The 27900-nt window shown below is 36.8% G+C and overlaps 2 protein-coding genes across 3 annotated transcripts in view; one reads left to right on the top strand and one right to left on the bottom strand.

Moving 5' to 3' along the window:
• Positions 1-17055, bottom strand: part of LOC125242673 (aminopeptidase N-like) — a 45132-nt gene extending 28077 nt beyond the window's left edge. Inside the window, exons 1-6 of the mRNA XM_048151526.1 lie at positions 16997-17055; positions 9916-10387; positions 9163-9321; positions 7646-7960; positions 5199-5382; positions 2868-3021 (exon numbers count right to left, since the gene is read on the bottom strand). Coding sequence (XP_048007483.1) covers positions 2868-3021; positions 5199-5382; positions 7646-7960; positions 9163-9321; positions 9916-10385 — 1282 coding nt within the window. The 5' untranslated portion in view covers positions 10386-10387; positions 16997-17055. The remainder of the gene's footprint in view (positions 1-2867; positions 3022-5198; positions 5383-7645; positions 7961-9162; positions 9322-9915; positions 10388-16996) is intronic.
• A 1980-nt stretch (positions 17056-19035) lies between these two features.
• LOC125224732 (putative uncharacterized protein DDB_G0271974) lies at positions 19036-26459 on the top strand. Of its 2 annotated transcripts, none has more exons than XM_048128170.1 (2): positions 19036-19389; positions 26372-26453. In XM_048128170.1, exons 1-2 carry the CDS (start codon positions 19216-19218, stop codon positions 26411-26413), a joined length of 216 nt encoding a protein of 71 aa, XP_047984127.1. In that variant the 5' UTR covers positions 19036-19215; the 3' UTR covers positions 26414-26453. The 2 variants fall into 2 exon arrangements, 1 of the variants encoding a protein (XP_047984127.1); XR_007176912.1 differs by lacking the exon at positions 19036-19389 and adding an exon at positions 25248-26000 and having other exon boundaries at positions 26372-26459.
• Positions 26460-27900: the final 1441 nt, after the last annotated feature.

The following is a 27900-nucleotide window of genomic DNA, read 5'->3' as shown; positions in this document are numbered from 1 at the left end:
TTTGTTTTATTTGTTTGGTGTCTCGAGTGAGGACAAAGTCCCCATGTACTCGCCTGAGCCCATAAGGAAAAATCGAGGGGAAAACACTATGATTTTTTTTACTATTTTTCCTACGTTACTGGTTACTTATTAAATCGATTTTTCAAAAAAAAAAAACAGTTTTGCCAGATTTAATACCTTCAGGATCCAGGAGGTTAACCAAAAAACTTGTTGAACGAACATGAAAACTGGTTGTATTTTCTCTCAGTGTAGGATCAATGCTGGAATCACGAAATCGATTTCAGCATTATAATAGTTCATTATGACCTCAACGGTCGCTATGCAAAGTATAGCTGAATGCGTTTTATATCACCATGTATTATTTTATACTACACATTGATGACTTGAGTCAAACAATATTTGGAAATTGGGAAAAGACTTACAAAGAAAAGTATTGGAAGCATATTTGGGGAAGCATTTTATTTTATGATAATTGTTTTTGGTGAAAGAATATTCGAATTTTGATCATAGAAATAAATAACTTGTTATATTCCGCTTCATTGTTTAACAAATTCTCAGTAACCCCAAATCCCATTCGGTCACATTCTCAACGGAGACAGCACCGTTCCCGGCCGGACTTTTTAGTGTAGAAAATAAACCGTGTCTTTCTTATACACGGTGTGACTATGAGGAAACCGAATAATGTCATGATCTCACTATTCGGCAAAGTCCATATTCGGCCCATCTCTAATACATATTTTAATTGTGCCTGAAAAAAGTTAGCTAACATATTTTATGCCAAAATATTGCCATAAAACTCAAAAATACATTGCCCAACTAAATATTTCCTTTATCTTACGTTCACACGTCATTCTTTTTCTTATCCGCAAGATGCTTGCATCGATCATATCATATCAAAATGATAAAATGCTGTACCGTTATCACTGCAGATATCATATCATATCGCAGTAAGTCGTGAAAAATTTCGCGGATTATCTGTTCAACATTATTAATCTAGTATAATGTACTTACCTACTCCTACGTGAGTAGGTAAAGTAGACCTATATTTAGAGTTTTGAATGATTCACGGTTATTTTCATTAGACTTATATTGACCGGGATATAGACCGTGATTACCTTTTTAATTTTTGTCCTGGTGTGTACAAAGTTGAGTGCAGTTGTGGCAGTTCTTACATAGGGCAGACCAAGCGCACTATTGCCTGCAGAATTAAAGAACACATTGCTGCAGTCAAAAAGAACGATACTCGCAAGTCTGCTATTGCTCAACATCTCATTGAGTCGGGTGCAAATCATTGGATCGAGTTGCATAGTCCTAAGGTAATTTCGACGGAACGCCACTACATACCGAGATTGGTAAGAGAAGCCATTGAGATTCACAAATATAAAAATTTCAATCGTGAGGATGGCTTCAAACTATCTAATGTATGGAATCCAGTGATTTGTTTGTGTAAAAAACCGGTGAAGTCAGAATTGAACAAACGTAGTGACACTGTGAGTGTAGTGTGTTTGGACAGATCATCGAGTGTGAATGCGACCAGTGGTAACGCTGAAAGTGAACGCAGCCGACGCGCGCGAAGGAGGGTAGATCGCGCGCTGTCTATGCAACTTTAACATCCACCCGCCTTCGTCAGTTTTCCGTGATCATGATGCATGCAACTGCGTCGAAATATCGGGAGCTCGACAAAAATCAAAAAGGTAATCACGGTCTATATCCCGGTCAATATAAGACCTATATTTGTTTAATAATTCGTATTTTTAATTTTTTTATTTATAAGTTCATAGTTAAGGTTTTAGTAGGACTAGGTATCTATTTATACAAATTAATATACAAGACACACATTACAAATACTTTATTGACCAACAGAAAACATACATATTATTCAATTATCACTATTTATTTAAATTCTTCATAATCGTTGGTAAAATACTCCTTTCAACGTTCAATTTTCAAGGAAATGTGATCTATACTATGGCAAACAACTGACCTAGGAGGTAATCAGTTAGCCGCGTAACTTGAAAACACTAGTTCAATCCGACCTTAGCTCCTACACATACATTCTTTTTTTCATCAATATCATTTTTTTTTCATCAATATCATAGATAATATAAGAAGATCTGATCATACCATCCCATACATTAAAATGCGACCGCCTAAGAACTCGCATACACTACACCACACATAAATGGCGCCACACAAAAAAATGTCTTGTAGCTTTCGATTATACTCGGAGATGGCGTTAAGTGTCACTTTTGACATAGATTTATGGCTCGAAAGTGACACTTAACGCCAATGTACAAATAATCGATAACTATGTCAATATCAAGACATATATTTGAGCAGACAGCTTACACTTGCTCGTTTCGGTTAAAAAACTCCCCACCTCCTTACCTCCCGTGGGTGTCGTCGTATTAGAAGTCAACTTTGAGACTTGGGTTCAATTGAGAGAGTTTCTATATGTACTTGGAACAGAATCGACGTATTTGAGATGTGGTGTTGGCGGCCAGATGTTGGCTATTCCATGGACGGCGCGCCGCATCAACGCGTCGATCCTGGCGTAACTTAAAATTCACTGCCGCCTGTCTGATATTTGCCTCCAGCTCCTTCATTACTTTGGACACGTGGCCAGACGGGAGCCGGAAAAACTTGAGAAACGCATTATGGTTGGCATGGTGGAAGGAGGACGGGGGAGTGGCCATCCACAAACCCGCTGGGTGGACAGCGTTAAGAAGGCCTGCCAGGGATTGAAACAGGCGCCTATTATTAGGACTGCAGAAGACCGTGATGAATGGAGAACTTTGGTGAGCTAAATAACGACCTCATGTGGTCGCGACCCTCAGCCATGAGGAACCGAGGAAGATGTTACTTACATTTCTGATAAGCGACGGCGTTGAATGTGCCAAGGATCTGTGAGGGCGTATATACAGGGTGGGTCATGGGGTTGACGCTGAGGACTGCGTCGTTCTGCATCACGCTCTGAAGGAGCAGAACGAACTGGTCCATCATACGCCATTCTGGTAGCACCTAGTAAAAAAAATATAAATAAAATATCTTGACACCAGAATAAATAAAAATTCTAAAATAATCATTACAATTTATCATATTTTTTTTTGTTTCTTGAAAAAATGTTCTGGCTAATGTTTAAAGAAAATAAAACCACACTTTGATCAATAACCAATGACTAATTTAAAAGTGATAAAATTCTACTTGAAATGATCTGAATGATCTTACTTTACAAAATCGTGCCAATAACGATTGCTACCTCCTACGATTGAATTTGCCCACAATATTCACCCATTTGCAATCGACTCAACTCCTCTAATATAACTGACCTAAGCTTACTTTCATTCACCAAACATTGTTTCTCATCGCCACCTTAACCACACAACTTGATCTTCAAAGTCTTAAGAACTAGATGAAATTGAAGGTCAAATTGTAAACTCCTGGGTTTCATTGAAAACGATAGAAAGTTTCACGAATAGTGCTGAGCGGTTTCAACACTAAGCAAATGCAAATTCGCGACGAAGAGTATTGTTACCGCTTAACATGCTCCAGCAATTCAAAGGATGAGAAAACCAGTCAACGTTTATGCTACGACAACCCAATAGATATTGACAATCTATAGGTCACTTTATACTGGTCAGTGTTAGGATCGTACGTGCAAGCAATCGCTTTGCTGGTCAGAATACGTAGCCACGCTAGGTAAATGGCCACAGAGTCAGCTAAAGCCATTTGCTTCAGAAGCTTGAATATACGAACATAATGGACTTTAAGAGACGATACCACAGGCCACTGTTTTGCTACGAAATGACATTTTGATAGAGTTTGACTTCTTTGACTAGTTTGGATGTTAATATAAAAATGAGCGGCATAGCGTCAGTCGAAATGTATGAAACAGCTCATGCCTTTTTTAGCGATTTCAGCATTGGTCCCATAATAAAAATTGTTCGAGTCCGGGCTAACCGCTGCCGTCTAGCAAGAAAACGTGACGGGCTGATGTTAAATATTAGTTTACGGTTGTAGGAAAAAAAAAACAGGGTCGAAACTTCCCATAAACGGATCTAAATCTACATGGATCTGTTGATCGAAAGTTAGAATAGGTTTCGAATCAATAAGTACAAACTTTTGATGAAACCTCAAGATTGCTAATTTCTATGCCGTTTTGTGATCTATAAAAGGGCTACGACGATAATTCGCTGTTTAAGCCTACTACAGTTTCAATAATGAATGCAAGCAAATAAATTCAAGATCGATTACTATAAATATTTAACTCAGTTCCTACTAAAGGTGAGTTTGTGTGCGCACTATCCGCAACTAGTTAAGAAATAGGTCAAGTGTTCAATTGATTCGCACGGATGGAGCGGATATCGACGTTTGCAGGGTTCTAATAATAAATGGAAGTCTTCATCAACTTCAATTGCGGATATAAAAGTTTAGTGAAATACTCCAAATTATTCACAGTTCTAATTAATCTATATTACCAAACGTAAAGTTATTGGGTAACATTTTTGGTGTACCTGCTGTTTAGGTCTTAAATATGCGTTGCGTTATTTATTCAGAAGACTTATTTAAGACCCATTTAAAATGTGGAGCACTGAGATGTTTGACCTACAAATTTTACCGCATACGTTGGACACATGAAATATTTGACATTAAGTATTAAAATAGTAAATATTATCACCATATCAGTAACGGAACTCTCGAAGAAGTTAGCGAAGCCCTCATTCAGCCAAAAGTAAGTCCAAGACGCCGATGATTTCTCATCGCTGTTGCCTATCATCTGTCATTTCACATCATAAACTCACCAAATTAGTGGCAAAACTCTCGAGAGAAGAAGTTAGCGAAGCCCTGATTTAGAAATAATAAATAAATAAATAATAAATATTATAGGACATTCTTACACAGATTAACTGAGTCCCACGGTAAGCTCAAGAAGGCTTGTGTTGCAGGTACTCAGACAACGATATAATATAATATACAAATACTTATATACGTAGAAAATATCCATGACTCAGGAACAAAAATCTGTGCTCATCACACAAATAAATGCCATTACCGGGATTCGAACCCGGGACCGCGGCGTAGCAGGCAAGGTCACTACACGCTATGCCAAAACCGATCGTCAAATACTCTAAGTCAAAGACCTTGATGCTTTTTCATCGCTGTTGCCTATTTATAAACTAAATAATAGGTAATCTTACCAAATTAGTAGCGAAGCTCTCGAAGAAGTTAGCGAAACCCTCGTTCAGCCAAGTATAAGTCCATGAAGATGGTCCAACCTCGTTGCCAAACCATTGATGTATGTTTTCGTGACTGATTATGCGACCGATGTTTTGCTTAGTGAAGGTGGTCGTTACGCCTTCTGTGACGAGAAGTGCCACTTCCCTGTTAACGAAAATGTATTAAATTTATGATAATATACAATATGTATCTGAATGAAAAGCAAACACTTAAACCCGTTAACGTTTACTGTTGGACCAACCCAGAAACCTCAAAATTCTCGCGATTTTCTTCTTGGTCCCATAGCGAAATTTACTTAAATATTTTCATGTCACTATAATTTTGATACCTCTAAAGCTTGTAAAAATATATATCATTTTTCACGACCGGTCTGGCCTAGCGTGTAGTGACCCTGCCTGCTATAAGCCGCGGTCCCGGGTTCGAATCCGGTAAGGGCATTTATTTTTGCGATGAACACAGATATTTGTTCCTGAGTCATGGATGTTTTCTATGTATATAAGTATTTGTATATTATGTATATCGTTGTGTGAATACCCACAACACAAGCCTTCTTGAGCTTACCGTGGGACTCGGTCAATCTGTGTAAGAACGTCATATAATATATGTATTTTAATACAACATATATGTATCCCATCAAAACTCTAAAAAATATTTGGATATCATTTTGACCTATTGATATAACCTATCTATCTATTTATTTGTCTTTGACGTATATACTCGTAGTCTTGTACACATATTTCCGTTTAATATCCACAAAATAAACCCTTACCGTATTTAAGCCTTTTTCTAGGAATTTATAACAACTTTTAACTACTCAAACTTCCACCTCTAGTATTTTACGCTACACCAATACGACCTGGGGGGGCTAATTTGAGAAGTGCTTTCCTCATAATGAGTGCCCCAGAGTGTTACGTACTTCAAAGCTTATGAAAGAGGTTGAAAAGGCCTTATTAAAGACTCGAGAAAGCCTTTGGAGCATTTTAACCGTTTCCTATTTTAGCTCGTTGATTAGTAGTGTAGCTTTGAGGATTTATTTTATGACAATTGTCTTGATTAAAAGACCGGATAAAGGATTTCCTTTTGTTTCTTTCTAGTTTTATATAAAAAATCTATGTGTATTAATAAGTGAGAATGGTTCAACCAACTGCTAAACGGAATACCTTTATAAATGCAATATTGCAGTTCGCTTAAGTTTTTATTGGCAATTGAAATTGACGTTATTAAAAACATACTGTACCTATTCATTAAGGACCGGTCGTTTGCATCAAACTTTCTGTCACCGTTACAGCGTTCGTTAAATTTTATTGTATGGGAAGTACCATAGACATCTGCTTCGTGACGATGATGTGTCTGTCAAATATGGTTGATGCAACTGGCCCGAAGTCTGACAGCGACGTACAATAAGCTACTTGCCTCGTAGTCAAGTCAGCTTCTTTTTAAGAACTGTCAAAACGAATTTGAACGACTTGCTAATATGGAATTTATATGAAATCGATTGAGTGACGTCACGGTCAACTCGGTTACTTTATAAATTTCTACCTGACTTGTTAAATTAGAAATTGGATGTAAAATAATTTCTGTCCCTGTTTTTCGTATAATTATCTGATGCTTTATTTCGTGCATGGTATAAAATATACTATTTTAACTACAGTTAAGTTCCTATTGTACAATGTTTCACGTTAAGAACGGACCTGGTTTAAGACGGAGCTTCCAACACTTCATGTCCTATGAAAAGCATCACGTAATCACTATCACCTGCTATAGCTCATTCCCTGTCCCCACCCAGTTGTCTTTAATGCACTACATGTAGCCATGAAGCTCCTGAATTACCGAAGGATCTTAGGATCGTAGGGGGTAATTGCATAAAAGATCTTAAGACGATACGGTAGGGGTCAATTCTCCATACAAACGCTCTCGACTATTTCCTCCCTGGTTTTTGAAGATAGAGCAATGATTTTTTCAACACAGATTGTTATTGTTTTTGTTTGTGTCGGACCGTTTTGATTTTTTTGATATTCTGCTTTTTAAAGACTCTAGAGCCAATCAAAAATTTCCAAAAACGGCCTTTTTCATTGTGGCGCAAAAAAGGTGTGATACTCAAGATTATTTCACTGTTATTCAGATTCTTAAATTTCGTTCCGATTGATTAAGTTTTGAAGGAGGAAAGAGTCGAGAGCGGAACCTCGATTTTAAAGATTTTTTTTAAATATCTTTTGACTGAGTTGTTCTTAATGGACAATTTTTTTTCGATAAATCTAGTTAATAACACTTGTATATTTAACTAAAATTCCCAAGTTGAAAGATGGCTCCTTTCCATTTTAGCATTTTCGCTACCGTATCCTCTTAACGGGTCAAAGTGTATCCGTAAGGGCCCCCGCAGATTTAAGATAAGATGCGCTACACATACCTATAAACAATCAACCCCCAATTCTCCATAGCACCAGCAGCAAAGTCCGGTACAGCGACGTTGTCCAGTTTAGGGAACGCGTATTCAAACTCCGTATACTCCTCCAAAGCAACCATGTTCTTCTGTCCAAAGTCCATGGCGAACTCAGCGGTGTTCAGAATACCGGGCCTTGTGTACACTCGGAAAGGCAGGCGGTATTGCGAGACTTGGGCGTTGGTGACAGACTCGAATGTGGACACGAGGTAAGCGAGGAGGTAAGTAGACATCAGTAGCGTGTCTTCGAATTCGTGTTTTACGAAGCCGGCGACGTCTTCTCTGTAAAGAGGTATTGTGTTGAGTTTTTTAAAGACATATTTGATGGATCCTTAAAATAAACAGTTACGTATAAGAGTTTTGAATGGTTATTTTCATTAGACTTATATTGACCGGGATATAGACCGTGATTACCTTTTTGATTTTTGTCGAGCTCCCGATATTTCAAGACAAGTGGTAACGCTGAAAGTGAACGCAGCCGACGCGCGCGAAGGAGGGTAGATCGCGCGCTGTCTATGCAACTTTAACATCCACCCGCCTTCGTCAGTTTTCCGTGATCATGATGCATGCAACCTGCGTCGAAATATCGGGAGCTCGACAAAAATCAAAAAGGTAATCACGGTCTATATCCCGGTCAATGTAAGTTACGTATAAATTGCAAGTTATTCTTATATTTGTCCATTCATGTAAAAGTCCAAAACGACTATTGAGATTTGTTAGTTTTAGTTAATAAGGAAACATCATCAAAAAATGCATTTGCATCTCAATTCGCAAATATTAGACATGATACTCAACATAAGTTGAAATAACAAAGATTTACCTCTGATATCTTTAAAATCTTCATCATAACTTATTTTGCAATACATACATACTTAACAAAAAGGCATCGTGAAGTTTAAATTGAACCGGATATTAAAAATAAAAATGAATCGGGCTGGATTTGAACGCACATTTCCGATGGGTGTCCGGGGCACCTCCGCTCCGAGCTACGTAGACTTATAATTTTGTTCCTATTTTTTTCCTTTTCTATCATTCAAAGAAGGATAAAGAGATGAGAATTTTCGACATTTCATTATCGGTGTTAATAGGCCCTCAAGTCAGTACAATTTTGTCACCGGTAATTTCTATATTACCGCCGTCTAAACGGTTTCCCCAATATTCGTTTCCTGGTCCAAGTCTGTATTCATTTTATTTTAATCTAATGCCGCGTCATTTTCCTAAACAGATTAATGATAAGGCGGTGTAAAAATAAAAGTTATTGCTACACACTCTAGTTGTTCAATAATTTAACACAAAATAAGTTGAGGTATATTTGATCAGCGATTGTAAAATAAAAGTAAAAGTGAAAGCTTATAATGTGTACGCAGATTTGCACGGGTAACACGGAACTGAAAATATGAAAAGTAACTACAGGGACGCATATAGTCGTCCCAAAGGCGGTTTTAAACGTCAGCTTGACAAATCAGAAGACTTAGAATACTTACTTCAAATTCGTCGCTCTCAAAGGCATGTTAGAGACGACGACAGGGTACGCAGCAGGGGCGTATATAGTAGTCCTGAAGACGGCTTTAAGCGCCGGTTCATCGTAGCAGGGGAACGCGCGACGTGCAAACGTCGGCTGCAGCTGCGACGTTATAAGACGCCTGGAAGAGAGGTCTGACTTTAAACTTGGCAGTACTACAGGAAAATTTTTAAACTTCTAGCTGCCTAGTCAACAAAACTTAGAAAGACAAATAAAATTGGGATCAAAATCTTTATTTACATGAACATATTTGCATAATTATATAAGAAACTAAGACTAAACTTAAAAGCTAGCTAATGTCTAAAATAAAATTTAGATTTGTTCAAATTATTACAGGAAATCTATCTACAGGGATCTTGGCAGTCATAGGAAAAAATTGTAATTAACTTTTACCTCTATACTGTTGCTCCTTTGGTGTTTTTGGTGCTGAGTTCTAAACAATTTCACAAAATGTAAGCTAGCCTAGTCAAAGCCATATAAATGTACAATATCTGTGGTAGGTTGCTTATGTTGGGTATTTACGTGTGTTCAATTTCTAAATTGAAAAATGAAACATCAATAAAAATTCAATCTGATTATTTGGTCGATCCACATCAATGACATCAATCATGTGTAAAAGAGCTATAGCTTAAATACATTACAACACAAAGTTAAATTTCGTCTGATTCTAGATATAAATGCTAATCTAAACTATTCTCTGAAGAAAAATACTTACGCCGGGGTACCGTCATCATTCGTATACGTAGACAAATAAACTCCGAACATATTCTCAGCAAATCTCGCCACATAATCAATATGAATGACATAAGGCTCGTTAGGACTGATTGCTCTATTCAAATTGATCTTAAGTATATGAGTATCATCAGTAGCTAGTTCGTAGTTATTAAATAAGTCTTCGTCTTCATTGCCATCTCTGTAAACATTGATGCTATTGATATCTGTTTCCATAGCATGAAGGACAATGACATTTGTGTCATAGTTAGCTAGGATTCTTATAGAAACGAGACCGGTGAAGTTGTCAGGGTTGTCCGGGTTAAGGAAGAGTCTGACGTCATAGAATGTTGGGAAGGATTCTCCTGGGAGGACATATTGAGCGGCTAGTTCTTGGTTCCGGAGCTCGGTGTTGGGAGTGAAAGGGACGGCGATAACGCCCCCCAGTAGTGTCAGGCCGAGGAGTAAATACATATCTGGAAGTGAATGGAGTATTTAGAATGTGTTTAGTGACAGCGTATATAGGTTTCGGCGCTAAATAGAACACCGTTTTTTTTCCTCATTTTGATACTTATAAACTTGCAATTTTATTTATTATAATTTTAGCTCGTTCACACTAACCAAAGTTTGAAATTTCAAAGAAGAATCAAGCAATGGCGCCAGTACCTTTGACAAGAATAATCATCAGGATTTATTGTACATAGCTGATAAGATGACGTCGGAAGCACGTGACATTATATAGTGATAGAAATGCTCCTACTACATAACTATGTAAGTATCTAAACAAAACAACGAGATATTTTTGAACTCTAAAATTTACGGACGCAAATATCCCTCATGTGTAAATATTAAAAATACAGTTCAAATAAGATGAATGAGAGTCAATATTTATATTTATTTATTTATTTATTATTATTACGGCGAGGTTACAAAATGTAAATTGGTACAAATATCTTAATACTATTCTAAACTAATAATATTAAATTTACATTTCTATAACAACCAAGCACAACATTCAAGTATAAATTATATGAGCGAAAAATATTAATAATTAAATTAAATTGAGATCATAAGTATACTTAACTATGTGATAATTTTATTACACTGTTTTTAAATCTGTTATAACTTAAATAAAAGATATCGACATCGTTACAAATCTTGTTATAAGAATTACACATACGAGCCAGGGGACTATGCTGTGAAACATTATTTGAAGCAGTAGGAACTAAAAATTGGCTTGGGTTACGACATGGTTTAGGATACACTCGGAACTGTATGTTATTAATAAGGTCAGAATCTATTTTATTGTGAATAATTTTATGTAGTATTTCTAATTCATTAATATATTATCTTTGATTGATAACGTAATAGATAACATAAAGCAGTAAAATTCTTCATTTTAATAAACACTGTCAATACCTAAATAGTACATTACGATACATACATAATTATATACATACATACAATTGAGACTGTTTCCCAGGGGGGTAAGCAGATATCACGGATTTCCATTTGCTACGATCCTGACAAACTACTTTCGCTCTACTCACTTTCACAACGTTCCTCATACATGCTCGTCGGGTTCGAATACTCCTGACCTGGCCTCCTTGCAATATTTCCCCGATTTAGTCGAGAAAAGTTCACCTAGGTCTTCCACTTCTAACTGACCCTTCCACTCTTTTTTTATATAATTCCTTCGTTAATCTCCTTTCATCTATCCTCTCTACATGCCCGAACCATTTTAACATGCCTATCTCAATCTTTGTCAGTACATCTACATCCACTCTACACTCTTCTCTTATCACGCTGTTTCTTCTTAGCACTCAATTTTTATCACTCATACTATTCCCTATACTCTTATTATTCTTATTCAGTTGTTTCTTATCACTCAATTTCACACGGCTCATGCTTCTTAAAGTTCTAATTTCCACGGCATTCACTTGACTTTGACATTTTTTCTCCCACACCCAACTTTCACTACTATATATAAGAGTAGGCACTAGAACTCCTCCATGCACAGCAAGGCGTGCTTTTTGTGACACCTTCTGGCTATCCATAAAAGCGTTTAGTGCTCCATTCACTCTATTTTCAGCATTCACTCTCCTTTCAACATATTTTCTATGTTTAGCGTCCCTTGTAAACAACGTTCCAAAATACACAAACTCTTTCACTTGTTCCAAACTTTCATTATCAATCTCGATTTCGCTTTCACTGTCACAATCTCATCGTTTGCAAATACCATTACTTTCGCCACACTGACATTCATCTTCATCCCTTTCCTCTAAAAAGATGCATGCACTCTTGTTATCATCATTTGTAACTCCTCGTTGCATCCGACGACGCAAGTAATACTAGGTCATAGGCATATAGGAGATATTTGAACAGTAACTGTTCCATTCTCAGCCCACAATCATAATCTTTCAGATCTTGCAAACTTTTATCCACGAATAAAATAAACAGCCACGGAGACGCTACACATCCCTGTCTAACACCCTTTTCGATGCTAAACCACTCCGTGCCTCAGGCCCTATCCCTCAAAACTTACAACTAGTGTTACAACTTACAATAAGTATCAAGTTACAAGTTTGTAATAGTACAAGACAAGTATGCGTACCACAAAATACACCCGTAACAAATTTGTATCGGAAAATTCTGACAAATATGTAAATTGTATCGACAAGTTTACGATTCATTGTATCACAAAACTTTACATACGATACACATATTTTCCGGAAAATGTACAAAATTTTTAGCTGACAATTATTTTGTGCTACATTAAATTGGTACCTAATAGTTTTACATATACCGGGTGCCCGGTAATTAATGGACAACCTTTTAACCACCAAGAGGGCACCTTATACTGGTCCAGAAAATCGACATTAAGGTTTAGTAAAAGTCGCCTGGTTTTCGAGATTTTTACACTTTTTAAAATTTTAGGTAGTATTAAAATTTTTAAAAGTGTATGTAACATTGTACCCTGTATGTAAAATTGTACGTACAAGTCAACAATTCTCTAAACGAGTGTCACACCCTCTTACAAATTTAAAAATAGATACATTGCGGTATATTCTATCATATTCACTAATATTCAGCGAAATCAACCCTTTGTACCACGAAATGTTTTGTGCAAGTAGCAATAATAGTGAAGAAGATTTAATTGTAAGACTAAATACAATTAATTCTTCTGCTTCATTAATTCTTGTCCAAGAAAATACAAAAGAGGACTAATTGTATTTAATTTTAGTCTTACAATTAAATCTTCTTCACTATTACTGCTACTTGCACAAAACATTTCGTGGTACAAAGGATTGATTTCGCTGAATATTAGTGAATATGATAGAATATACTTCAAGGTATCTAGGAAATGCAAAATATTTTATTATTTCTCGTGGGTTACCCTCACTACTATAACAATCAACACTTTTGAGTACAATTTTATTTTTTGTCGATGCTGACTAAGCTTATGCATCTGTAGTTTTTGCAGTCCAGTCTTTACATTACGATGCAAGTGCGGAAAAGAGGATGTTCAAAACTAGTGGCAATAAATTAAAACACGACCGAAGGGAGTTACGAAATTCCTATTCGCGCGTGTATCGTAAGGTAAGGTGGGGGAAGGTTGAAGGGTTTTTCTTGCGGGATAAGATGGAAAGCCCGTGGTGCTTCATTTTATACCTCAAGAAAAGACCTTCAGTCTTTCCCCACCTTACCTCACAACATTTTTCAGTATGGATGCCCCTGTGAAGTTTTGTTAATGAACCACTTTGCGCGCTAGTGTGGGAAAAAAGCACCATCTTTACCTACTGAAAATTTATTTTCAATTTATGCACAGTTTACCTACCACATACGACAATCATCTCATTTTATCTCATCGCTACGGATATAGGGCGAACTCGATATCTGATAATACAGCACGTCGCTCAACAGGTTGAAGTATCCTGTTCGACGATAAACTGAAGATTATGTTATAATAATTAATTATCAGAATTTGAACAAATATAGTGCGAGAGGTGGTTCATTATGTACATATGTCAGAAATTCAATGTACCTACTGAAGAAAGTCGTATGATGCACGTGCGCAGAGGAAGTTCGAAAGATATCTCAATGACATGAGGGCAATGACATAAAACAGACGCGATACAAAATTTAAAAATAACACTTACTCTTATATCTTGAGAGAAAAGTTTTAAATAATTGACCCAACAAAACACAATATGTACATTCGTTTCTCGATGCTTATTTTGAATTAACATTTTTAAAACAAATATTTGGAAAACAAATAAGTATCACACTTTAAATAAATAATGTTTTACAATCTACTGAATTATCTCTTGGATAACTAAAATTAGATAAGAAACTGATAAGAGAGAATCCACTTGATGTGAGTATTGACTTACACAATATACAAATATTTGTACGTCTTGAGAGCGCAAAGTAAAAGTAAATCTTTTTTTTGATATAGTATGCAAATTAGTAGACAAGTGTGTAATCAGTTGGCAAGCAAATACGAGCCCTGCAAAGGCAAAGGCAAATCTTTGATTTTGAGAGACACTTCGCCATTCGTTGCCAGTTCAGCAAGGAATATTGACGTAAAAATATTACTGCTCAACCCAGAAATAGGGATAACTGTTGTCAAAGTTAGTGTGGTGAACTAGCCTACTGGATGTTATTTTGCTCTTTTTTAAAGGCCGAACAATTTTCGGCTTTTCTCAAATAGTTACCCACGCTTTTTAAACCTCTCTAAGACACCGGTTGCATATTATACCATAATTTATTTGTTAGCTGGCCCACTGTTGTTAGGCAATGCCCTCCCTCCCTTTCTTCCACGCGTCTCGGTCTATGGCGGTGTTTGGCCAATCTATTCAAAGGTGGCATTAGTCCGAAATAACTACGAGCGATACTTCTACCCACATTTTGGCTGTGCAAGTAGGGTCGTTACTGGAGAAATTCCCAGTAAGTGCAGATAATCATACTTGACATTTTAGAATAAATTACTAGATAATTTAAACATAACAGATCCGAATGGATTAACAGACCGCAGCGCTGTTCACTGTCTCCATACAATGAATATCGCATGGATCAGTTAAGGACTGCGAAACTTTGAAGTGGTGACTTATTTGATTGGTGATTATTTACTGCAGATAAAAGTGATCAGAGAGCGATGGAGCGTAGCATCCTAGACAAACGTGCGTGTTGAACTGACTGACAGGATTAGAATCTCCGTCTTGCGCTCCAAAACCAAAGTACCGACGCAGCCCTGACAGCCGCTTAGCTTAAACCCACCTAGGCCGGACACGTCTATCGCATGCCAAACGACCTGTGGCCCAAGAATAGTACCGAATGGACACCAAACATAGTGCGTCGTGACGTCAGATCGCGAAGGAGATGGCGCACGATCTTGATGACTTTCGAAAAGATTGGCCAAATATTGCCTTAGACCGAGACGCGTCAAAGAAAGACAGGGAGGCCTTTTCCCAGCAGTGGGACACCACAGGCTATCAAATAAATATATAAAATTGTTATCAGATTTTTCTTGAACGAGTAAGAAGCGAAATGATATCACATTGCATTGAAGGTAAGGGCATTTATTTGTGTGATGAGCACAGATATTTGTTCCTGAGTCATGGATGTTTTCTACGTATATAAGTATTTATATATTATATATATCGTTGTCTGAGTACCCACAACACAAGCCTTCTTGAGCTTACCGTGGGCCTCAGTCAATCTGTGTAAGAATGTCCTATAATATTTATTTTTATTTTTTTTATTTTTTTATTGCAAGTACGAAGTTCTACTTCGATCTTCGGTAATCTGATAAAGCATTTTTCGTTGCAAAATTAAAAACTAGTTCTGACCGTAAACCTGTATTTTGTAAAAGAATAATCACAAAACTTAGGAATTTTACGGCATATTTATGGATAATTTAAAAGTTAACGACATCATAAAAGCATTATGTCTGATCTTGTCGTAAAGCGACGTTACGTTAGGTTTTTTAAACTACTTGTGCCATTTTATGATGAAAGGTTTATCGAAGGTACCACAAACTTGAGGCAACTTTTGTACAATTTTATTTTGTAAGTTTCATGGAATAATAATATGTTTCTTTACAAAACAAATAGAATTAGAACCTTACCTGACAAGTGACTGTGTTATACATTGTTGGCAGTTCAATTTGTGTAAGAAAGATTTTATATATTTATTAAACTAAGGGTATGTTTCAGTTAAATAACAGTGTTACGAGTAGATTATGTTCCTTTAAAATAAAGCCCACTTGCTGGTGGCCATCTACACTATATACCTCCACTGTTGAGTGTCTGAACCCTATTACAATATTATATTCGTGATATTTACACAGGCGATGTTACGTTTTATGCAACAAATTGGTTGAAATACTAATTAGATATTACGACATCTAACCCCCTTATTCATAAACGTTCACTCAAGTTATCAAGTTGATAAAGTTCGTTTGTCCCTTTCTATCACTCCAATACGTCGAAAAGGGACAAACTAACTTTATCGCCTTGATAACTTTAGAGAACGTTTATGAAGGTTTATGAACGTTTATATATTCACAATGTTTTTGAAGTGAAACTTCTAATGCGACTTCGACTCAGTCAGTTTGCGTGAAATGCCGCTCACTAAGCGCGTAACATTTTGGCGTTGCGCTGAACGTGACTCACTCATTCCATTCATTCACATAACTCAGTCAGTGACACAACAGAATGCCCAGAATGCTTTTGAATGGTGGAATGGTTGGTTGGAATGTGTGTGTTTTATATTTAGATCGAGTGCAAAATGAGTTTGTGTTCGTTTTTTCAATAATTGGAGTGAATAGCAATGTACAATATTTAAAACAGTAAAAAGATGGACGTAACTAAACGCAAAAACGTGATGGTTACTTGACAAAATGTTTTTCAGGTTATGTTATGAAGTTTCACTTCTTCCGCGCAGAGGGACTTCACGCACTGTTTTTTTTTGGACAATATTTTACTGTTTTATGTTATCTTCATAAGGTAATTAGTCAAATATGCCTATTTCTTACTAAGATAAGTGGCATACAAATAATAAATAATAAAAAATAACCTCACCTCTATGTATTTACACTGGCACTAATGCATTAAAACTGGCTTAGTTAATTCAATTAATGGTGAACATGAATAAATTTTATCGATATTATCAAAAGATAAGTTGAATATATCGGAATGCGTCTAGGATAATGCAATTATCAGCGATAAGCCTCATAATTAGGTCTTAATCGATGAATTGTGTGGAATTCATTAAACTAGAACTGAACCGGAAATATACCTTAATTACTTTTAAATACAAAAAATGATTAATATTACAATTAATACCTAGGGGAAGGTTGCGATCATTGGACTGGCGCCTTGATTAGACCACTTAAATATTTCTAAATCTAATCTTGCTAGACGGAATCGACTAAGATACAATGTGACCTTAGGCCACCCCATAACCTCAGTCGCGCCTCGCTTGCCGGAAAAGATTGGACCATTGGTCTAAATTTCCTTAGTCCATTGATGGCGACTTTGTGGGCCAATGCAAGTGACTCTGGTCCAAAAAAGACAACAGCCTATGACCTTTTCATGATTTTTCTCTAAATTTATTTATTTTTTTTATTGTGAATAAGGTAATTCATAAATACATTATCAAGTATTAAAACTTATCAAACTAGTTTTATTTTTTGACATTAAACCTATAAATTATAGAACAGCGAAGTTAAGTGGTCCAATGATCGCAACCTTCCCCTACTGCGCTCTCCCGACTAACTCAGCTTTCAGACAAAAAAAACTAAATATAAATCGATTCATCTGTTCGGGAGCTACGATGCTACAGACAGACACATACACAGACAAACAGACAGGTTTGGTTTTAGTCCGTGGGAGTCGGACATACCCACTGGCTCTCTCAGGCCAGTGGCATCCATAATGGATTCCCCCTGAGTAAAAAAAAAAAGAAATTGCGAAAATAGCGTTAAAAATCGCCAATTTTCAGTATTTTAGCGGCTATTTTGGCGAATGTACTGAAACTAGACAAACTTTGGCGATTCTTGACGCTATTTTCGCAACTTTTTGTAGTTTCTCATAATGATATGTATCAATAACATAATACTAAACATAATACTGCCGAATTTTTTTTTTAGGTTTGTATGAGATTTTCAAAATTTCAACCCTAATGCGGAGGCAAAAGATGGTGATTTAAAAAACTGAAAATTTGCACAAAGGCTTCATAGACTAAGGGGCACTGATTGATAACTATTAGGTTTGCTAATTCCAGAAAAGTGTTTTTTCGCTCCACCCTAACATACATATTATAATCACACCTGTTTCCTATAAAGGGGTAGGCAGAGCACATGAACTACTCAAGTAAAATAGAAATAAAACTATTCAAACGGATTATACCGCGTATAATGAATTTAAAATAAGGCCTAGTTACCCGTCGGGTTGGAAGGTCAGATGGCAGTCGCTTTCGTAAAAACTAGCGCCTACACCAAATCTTGGGATTAGTTGTCAAAGCAGACCCCAGCCTCCCAAGAGCCGTGGCAAATGCCGGGATATCGCAAGGAGGATGATGAATGAATTTAAAATTCATTCCGACGTTTCGAACACTTTACAGCGTTCGTGGACAACCGGGTGACTAATCCGATATAATCCGTTTCCATAGTTTTATTTCATGAGTAACTATCGCCGTATCCGAAGAAAATATTAAAAAAAAAACGTTTGGTTTATAGCAATCCTGAAAAGTTTCTGCGAAAAAACAAATAATTACCAACGAAAATGTCGACAAACAATACAATCTGATTTAATAGTTTATGAGTAGTTCATAATACAGATCCCTAAACTCACCATCGTCTCATCGAAATGTCATAATCACCTCGCCCTTCTATTTCCACCCATTAAATTTGCAGCATTATGTTGTCGCCCTGGCAATCCTGGCATTGATGGCGCCACCACGACGACGATACTGGCAACACTTCGCATGACGTACATCCGCAACTGTCAAACCCGACGTTATAAAAGGGCAAGCACGAGGCAGTAACGGGCACTTGCCGTCTAGCAGCCACGAACTACGGAGCTACAAACCGTTCAGTGTTCTATATTAGTGATTTAAGTATAACGTATCTAATCTGTTGTCATATCATTCACGGGTGTATTAAGTATAATGTGGTCCGCTCATTATACTTAATACAATCAGTCTATATCTTGTATTGATGTTTTGGATTAATAAATAAATGTATAAATGTTGTCTTGGTGTTTATTTCATCAGAAGTGAAGAGTAACAGCACCACGCCATGCCACGCCATCGGAAAAAGTCGAGGCGCCACGCAAAGAAACGTGACACTAGCTCAAGCTCGTCAGTATCGAGCACATCGTCTAGCTCGTCATCGGACTCTGCAACTTCAAGCTCCAGCAGTGAACATGCCTCAAGAAAAAGAAGGAAACGTGGCCGTAAGAGATCGCCAACTGTGAGTCAAAACGTTGTCCTGTCATCAGTTATTCCCGAATATGACCCTCTGGTAGACGATATAGACATGTGGTTAAATGTGGTTCAAGCTAACGCGAGTGCATTCGGTTGGTCGGATAATATGGTTAAATACCAAGCGTTGCAAAAATTCCGTAATTCTGCTAAAACGTGGCTAGATTCTCTTCAGAAAAACGAAACTCGGTGGACGTCATGGAAATGGCGTCAATGGCGTAAAACGTTGTCGGACACTTTCCAAACGAAACGGTGTATGTTCAATTTGCTCAAACAGTTAGTCGACACAAAGCCCTTGCCTAATCAGTCTCTTTACGAGTTTTTCTTTCAAAAAAGGGTAAAATTGATAGATTAATGCTAAGATTTAGTGAAAGGGATATCAATTCGATTATTGTTGGTGCAATTGGCGATAGCAATATAAGTACGGCAGTTGAGGCAGGTAACTTTAGATACTGTGAAGATTTAGCTGCATTTTTGCATGGTAGGACGTACACCGCGACTGATAAGCCCCCTATTCAAAAGACTCATTCGTATACTAAGCCAGCGTATGGAAACAATGGTTCAACAAGCCATAATAATGATGATAGGTCGGACTCTGCTGGCAAAACTGAGACACCTTCTAGCAGTCGAAATCAGTTAAATAACCAGGGTTGTTATCGATGTGGCGAAATGGGACATAAAAGAAATACGTGTACGGTGAAAGATACTATCCGTTGTACTTTATGTAGTAAAATTGGTCATATAGAAGCTGCGTGCAAATCTAAATTAAAGCCTAAACCTGAGAAAGAAGTTGAAGTTTAAATATAATCTATTGAAGTCTCACGCAAGATGAAAGTTTTATAAAAGGTAAATTTAAATGATACAGAGTGTGATGCGTTTTTTTTAAATTGGTTTTCTTTTTATATTATACTAGCTTTTACCCGCGGCTTCGCCCGCGTAATAAAAGTATTCATTAAGATTTTCATTTGGATCCGTAGGGACCGTAGGTTTCTCTGTAGGTATATTTATCTGCGATTATTTCGATTGCACATAATACTTTTGCTTGCAATGATTGTAGAAATATTACACATCGACCACAGCGTAGGTAATTCTATATACGCTGGGGAAACCTTTATAAACATCCCACATAGCCCGTATTTCGACACTATGATCGGTGGGTAAAAAGTACTTTTTTCTATTATCCCTTACAATTTTTTACATTTTGCTTATACTTATCGCAAACGTAATCTTCAAGCAAGCAAACAACGATCGTCTTAGAGCACATTGATTGTAAGAGACCGCCGACCGATTATCCGTATCCCTCTAACGATACCCATATTATCCGTATCCGTATCCGTATCGCTATCGCTATCGCTATCGCTATCGCTATCGCTATCGCTATCGCTATCGCTATCCCTATCGCTATCCCTATCGCTATCCCTATCGCTTTCCCTATCGCTATCCCTATCCCTATCCCTATCCCTATCCCTTATCAAGATGTTTAATGATATAACACTTTAAGTTCTCGCGCTTTGTACACATATTTAAAGTCACATACAGGTCGAACGCGACTAATTAACATTATTTTTACCTTTTTTCCCAACGTTTCGGCCAGGTTGCACTGGCCGTGGTCGCGGAAGACTGACGTCCCAGCAAAATGTCACCGGAGATGTAAGCAACACCAAACTACCCGATATTAATTTATATAAATGTTCGGGGTAGACAAATAAATATAATCTACCCGCTTTTAGTTAATGTTTATTTCCCACCATGTTTATTTTAAAGGTAAAAATAATGTTAATTAATCGCGTTCGACCTGTATGTGACTTTAAATATATGTTTAATGATTTCTTATCAAGTGCTAAAATATAAAGTTTCATGGTTTTATCATTTAAAATTAAGAAATCCCATACAAACTTTCAACCTCTTTTTCAACCCCTTCATCCCTTTTTTTCGAAATAAAAAGTAGCCTATGTTCTGTCTCAGGGTCTAAAGATTGTCTGTTCCAAATTTCATCAAAATCGGTTGCGTGGTTTAAGCGGGAAAGCGTAACAGACAGACAGACAGACAGACAGACAGACAGACAGACAGACAGACAGAGTTACTTTCGCATTTATAATATTAGTATGGATTGTGGTACGTTTTCACTGTTAGCAGCAGACCTAATACATCGTTATAAATTACAACCATTCAAAATAAAACCTATTAGTTTAAGGGTTTAGACATGACGATCCTTTCGTAGTTACCGAAGCAGTTGCGGCTAACAACGTACAACCATATGTTGTTGACCATGTTAAATGGGTCTAATTTTCTAATATGTAGAACGAAATTTCAAGAAGCACAAAAGCATCATCATATGTTTGATCCGGCACAAGTCTTAAGCATAAAAAAAAACGTAGTCATTAATTAGAGTGCAGATTTATCTAGCGAGCATAAAGCTAATAGTAAACAATATTTTCTCAAAGTACCCTCAGTGTAAATCGCAAGATTTGACTAGTCTAAGTAAAACATCTTGTGTGTAGTTATCAACAAAACTGACGTCAAATAAACCGATCTAAAAGAAAAGTTTACTGATTAATACAATGCAGTGCTTGAAATTTTGACCCTAAATTGCAGATTAATTTCTATACAGACGCTATTCAGTACCTAGTTTGATGATTTTGACTAAAAATGGGGAACGGCTAGTTCATTTTTATAGCCTACAAATGACAAAAGATGAAAAGACATTTCACTCCGTTAAATTATTAGAGTTATTTAGCAATCGTAACCGGACTATAACGATTCTGTCATTATTTAACGGTTATTCAATTTAAAATCACTACAGACTGTTTGCGTTAAATAAATTTAAATATCGTCGCCGTAGAGCGAAAAGTCACCAAATCGTTCATTGGTCATTTTGAGTTATGAGAGTTTAAAGAAAAAAATAATTAAAATAATTTTTACTGAAATTATCTTCAGATGAAATTGTGGTTTTATATCTGTTTATTAATTGGAAACTGCTATTCTTTGGGCTCAAAATGGATTTATATTATTCACACTAACGATTTAGGAGCTATAGGCGATAATTAATTTTTGCCCTTAAATATTACACCTTAATTATGACTTAGTGATTTTTTGAACGAAGTTAATGATTATTTGCACACATTTTAGTGTGTTTAGACTTAACTAAGTAGAGTTAGTTGAATTATGACTGCTGTGATAGAGTGAAAATACGTGTTAGTTAAAAACTAGGGCAAACCTAGGCTTATTGGTGGTACGTAGTTATTCGGTGATATCTGGTTATTATCTCGATTTGTGGGCACAGTGAGGAGATAAAACCTATAAAATCATTACGAATTAATTCGGAACATCCGACAGCAGTTGATGGTGGTGATTTTATAGGTTTTATCTCCTCACTGTGCTCACAAATCGAGATAATAACCAGATATCACCGAATAACTACGTATCACCAATAAGCCAAGGTTTCTGCTTAATATTTTAGGAACAAATTAAATCACGTCATTTCAAATTTTGCAAACACTTTATTAAAATAAAATAAACATCAAATCAAATTAAAATGATCTCTAATTATATTAAAATCATCATTAGAAAATCCATAAAAATTAACATAGTCTTCCTAAAATAGCTTTCTTTACGCATCATAGTCACTCTTCGTCCTCGTCATCTGTTTCTGTGACATCAGGCTCACACAATCTGTCAATAACTGTCTTATTGGTCGGCAGACTTTGGTACCATGAATGAAGCTCTCGAGGAATAACTCCCTTAGTGCATAAATTTAAGAGATCTTTTTTTTTCGCCTCAGATATAGGCAATGCCTGTGGATATGTCTTTGGAATGGGATAGTCTTTTATCTTATTGATTCAGTCCTCGGCGCCGTCATGGTTGTCTGGTTCATCAGGTACACGCCCCTTGAGCCTCTTTGTGCGTCTCAGCGGCTTTGGCGGGCCACCGTAAATCTGTTGGACATTAAATTCAGAGTAGGGGCCCTCATGGCTGTAGCGAAATTTGACTACACGAGGACGCTGCTTCTCAAATCTGAGACACTTAAAATTTAAGCCACGCCAATTTGTTGCCATCAGTGTCGTGTGTCGTATTTCTAACGAAAGCTTCATTCAACGCCCTGACATCGAGCATTTCGTCGTGAAGTAACTCTTTTACATTCGTACCTTTATCAAAGTGACAACACTGAAAACCAATAATGAAAGCCGCTAGATATTTCATGTCGTTCTCACTATGACTAGGTACCTACAGTCACCGGCAGTAGTATCTTCCGACAATAAGGTCGCAAAAATATGTGACGCGCTCTTATTTGTAGGGTTAGAAGAGCGAGTCACATATTTTTGCCGCCTTCATGTAGGAAGATACTATTGCCGGTGACTGTACGAAGTGTGGAAGGAATTGAATTTCGTAACCGTATATTACTTGAATGCGGATTATTATATTACCTGTATTATAGTACCTGATGAACCAGACAACCATGACGGCGCCGAGGACTGAATCAATAAGATAAAAGACTATCCCATTCCAAAGGCATATCCACAGGCATTGCCTATATCTGAGGCGAAAAAAAAAGATCTCTTAAATTTATGCACTAAGGGAGTTATTCCTCGAGAGCTTCATTCATGGTACCAAAGTCTGCCGACCAATAAGACAGTTATTGACAGATTGTGTGAGCCTGATGTCACAGAAACAGATGACGAGGACGAAGAGTGACTGTGATGCGTAAAGAAAGCTATTTTAGGAAGACCATGTTAATTTTTATGGATTTTCTAATGATGATTTTAATATAATTAGAGGCCATTTTAATTTGATTTGATGTTTATTTTATTTTAATAAAGTGTTTGCAAAATTTGAAATGACGTGATTTAATTTGTTCCTAAAATATTAAGCAGAATCCAAAAATATATATATAGTAAGTAGGGCAAACCTTGGCTTATTGGTGATACGTAGTTATTCGGTGATATCTGGTTATTATCTCGATTTGTGAGCACAGTGAGGAGATAAAACCTATAAAATCACCACCATCAACTGCTGTCGGATGTTCCGAATTAATTCGTAATGATTTTATAGGTTTTATCTCCTCACTGTGCCCACAAATCGAGATAATAACCAGATATCACCGAATAACTACGTATCACCAATAAGCCAAGGTTTGCCCTAGTTTGCTCATGCGCAACGACTGGCCGGAGGACGCGGCGGGGGGAGTCGCGTCGGTGCGGGGGCCCGCGGCACTGGCCGAAAAGTCACTAACTTGCGAGCGAAATTCAATCAAATCACGTCGGAGTACAGTACAGTCTTTATTGTAAAATTAATTAAATATGATTAGTTATTGTATTCTACATTTTTTTGTAGGGTTAAACTCATTAAAACTGTTTAATTAATTATCGTTTTGGTTAAATGATGTACATTGCCTTACAACTATAAATAAAAAATAACTAAACAGAGTTAGTTAATTTTCGCTTTCACACTTTTGACATACCAGGTATTTTAAAAGTAACTAAGTATATTAAGTGACTTTTTGAATGAGGTTCTTCGTGGTTAAATCGTTTAGTAATAGTTTGGGAAAAATAACTAAAATGACTTAGGTACGCTCATAAATAAGTTCAAAGAAGTATAAAAAAGTATAAAAGAATTAGGTATTTTTCGACTAAAATATTGAATCCGAGGTGGGTTTTTAGTTAGTTCTTTAACTTTGTAAAATTAGAACTATGATCTCTATTGCTACCGCAATAAGACTCAAATTTGGAGAAAAAAAATGCGATTTTGATGACATATACAAGTAAATTTTGGCCATTTTGTGATTTGGTGACTTTTCGCTCTACGGCGACGATATGTATACGTTAATTAAACAAAAATAGTGCCACGTATAAGTAAATCGGTTTGTTCGACGTAACGCCATAGGGTGAGCTGTCAATGGATCGTAACGAAACTTATTCCGTACCTAATGTGTAACTGAAGATGACTGGTTATTGTCAGTTACTGTACAAGACTCTCTATTTGTATTGTTGTCAGGGGAGGCCGAGTCTAATAAACGGACATTTAATGAATATAAAGTGTTAGGTAATAAAGGTTTTTCCATCGTCCGCTTTTAATACTTAAAACATAACAGTAAACATATTATATTTATTTATTTCATTGACCGTATAAAATAGGTACAAAGTAAACTAAAGTAATAAGAAATAAAGTAAATTACTCTCCACATGGATGACCTCCATGGCTCTTTCGTAAAAACAACACAACAAAACATTAATTGCTAGACTTCGTGGATTCTTTCATTTTGTATTCATCTCTGCAGTTAAAAACATTAAAATTACATTTGTAATTTGAGAGCTAACGAAGATTTATAAGACTTTTGGTAACCCAGAACGACTGATTGTGACGCGGGTAGCGCATTTACTTCAAAGTTATTTAGAGTATTGCAACGCTGGGCATATAAGACGTCATATTATCGCGACAGCCGTACCTCGCTCGAACGGCCGAGACAGAGTATATTAATGGGATATGCATATACCTATTATCCAGCAAAGCAGGTGATAGCACTGTCAACAAAACAGCCGCAGTACCCAATGAGGTGTTTTTCGGATACAGGATAGAGGAGTAACCGGATGTTGTCGATGAAAGGTATTTATTTATGATATATGAAACTTAATTATGCGATTAATTTATGTCGTAGTGAAAGACTGTTTCAGTAAAACATATTATATTCAATTACATTGCATAATACATTTACAAAATTTATTATAAAAGACCTAATGCTAAAGCTTTGAACATTCCATGAGCTATGAATTGTGAGATAATATGCAGTAGAAATCTGTGATGAACACTATTGCATATTGTATTTGGTGATACACGACTAGGGTAATTGTGACATTACCTAGTTTAAACCAAGATACTTTCAAACATTTCATATGCTATGGAATAATGAACCTGAATGCTATTATATTATTCTTATCGTTGACATACGTTATACCTATGTGTATTTATGTTCACAGCTTCCGCATCAGGTCATAACGAGTTCCAGGAGTAACTCGTGACGCAGGACGGCCGGATGTTGTCGCCCTGGCAATCCTGGCATTGATGGTGCCACCACGACGACGATACTGGCAACACTTCGCGTGACGTACATCCGCAACTGTCAAACCCGACGTTATAAAAGGGCAAGCACGAGGCAGTAACGGGCACTTGCCGTCTAGCAGCCACGAACTACGGAGCTACAAACCGTTCAGTGTTCTATATTGGTGATTTAAGTATAACGTATCTAATCTGTTGTCATATCATTCACGGGTGTATTAAGTATAATGTGGTCCACTCATTATACTTAATACAATCAGTCTATATCTTGTATTGATGTTTTGGATTAATAAATAAATGTATAAATGTTGTCTTGGTGTTTATTTCAATTACATTTCACCACCAAGACTACAATATCATTACATTTTACTACGACAAGCCATTTTGGATGTGAGCGTGGTGCAAATTGGAAATTGATCTCACCTGTAAGCGTTATTAGTATTGAGTTCACGGAGTTCGTTAAGATTTGGGAATAAGAAGAGAGATAACAAGGATGTCTGTTAAGATTTATCTGCGTGCATTAGGGCCCATTTAGACGGTACAAGAACTCGCATGCGAGTTTTATTACATTGCGGTATTTGATAGCTCTGCAAAATTGTATGTACCCTCAACATCCCTCAATGTAACTAAAATCGCATGCGAGTTCGCACGTCGTCTAAATCAGACCTTAGTCCCAGTTGGAATAATAAAAAGTTATCACTAGTTTCGTGGAACGATGGTATTGGCTGGTACATAACATAATACAAAATACATACATACATACACATACATACAATCACGCCTGTATCCCATAAAGAGGTAGGCACAGCATATTAAACTACTAAAGTTTCTGTGCCACGTTTAGCAAAATAAGGGGTTGCAAAAAAACGAAATTGTGACATTGCAGTGACACCCACGGGAAGGAAGGGGGTGGTGAAATTCTTAACCCGTAACAATGGTAAGGCGCCTATGAACACCACCAATTTTCACCAAATAGTTAATTTATGAAAAACTAGCTTTTGCCCGTGGCTTCGCTCGCGTTAAATTAGAAAATTACGGAATGCTCCATACAAATTTCTACCCCCCCAGTTTAGGGAAGTGGGGAGGGGGGTTAGAAAGAGACGAAAAGTAGCCTAAGTCACTTTCCATCCCTTCTACTATCTCCACTTAAAAATCACGTCAATTCGTCGCTTTCTCCCGCGGACGCGCGTTATCCTGCGAGCTAGCTGAGGACTGTTAACACGTTCACTGCGTTACGGGGGTTTTTGAACCCCGTACGCTGTCATCACTCAGTGCGGGTGAGAAAAATCGTGTTCACTCCGCTGGTGCGGAAGCTGTATTTTGGTCATTTTTACAACTACGAAAATGATAAATATATATTTGGATTTCTGTTCAAAAGTATTATTTATTCATATATTAATTATATACGGGGTCTCAGGAACCCCGTACCGACCAGGGGACAAAAATTACC

This window comes from Leguminivora glycinivorella, chromosome 3 (genome assembly GCF_023078275.1).
Source record: "Leguminivora glycinivorella isolate SPB_JAAS2020 chromosome 3, LegGlyc_1.1, whole genome shotgun sequence".
Lineage (NCBI taxonomy): Eukaryota > Metazoa > Arthropoda > Insecta > Lepidoptera > Tortricidae > Leguminivora > Leguminivora glycinivorella.
The sequence above is the reverse complement of the archived record's forward strand: the minus strand, read 5'-3'. Positions and strand labels throughout refer to the sequence as shown.

Coding starts and splice junctions, on each gene's coding strand:
- LOC125224732 (XM_048128170.1), top strand. CDS start 19,216: ATGCCACGCCATCGGAAAAAGTCGAGGCGCCACGCAAAGAAACGTGAC. Junction 19,390..26,371: donor GCCGTAAGAGATCGCCAACT/GTGAGTCAAAAC, acceptor TTATGTTCACAG/CTTCCGCATCAGGTCATAAC.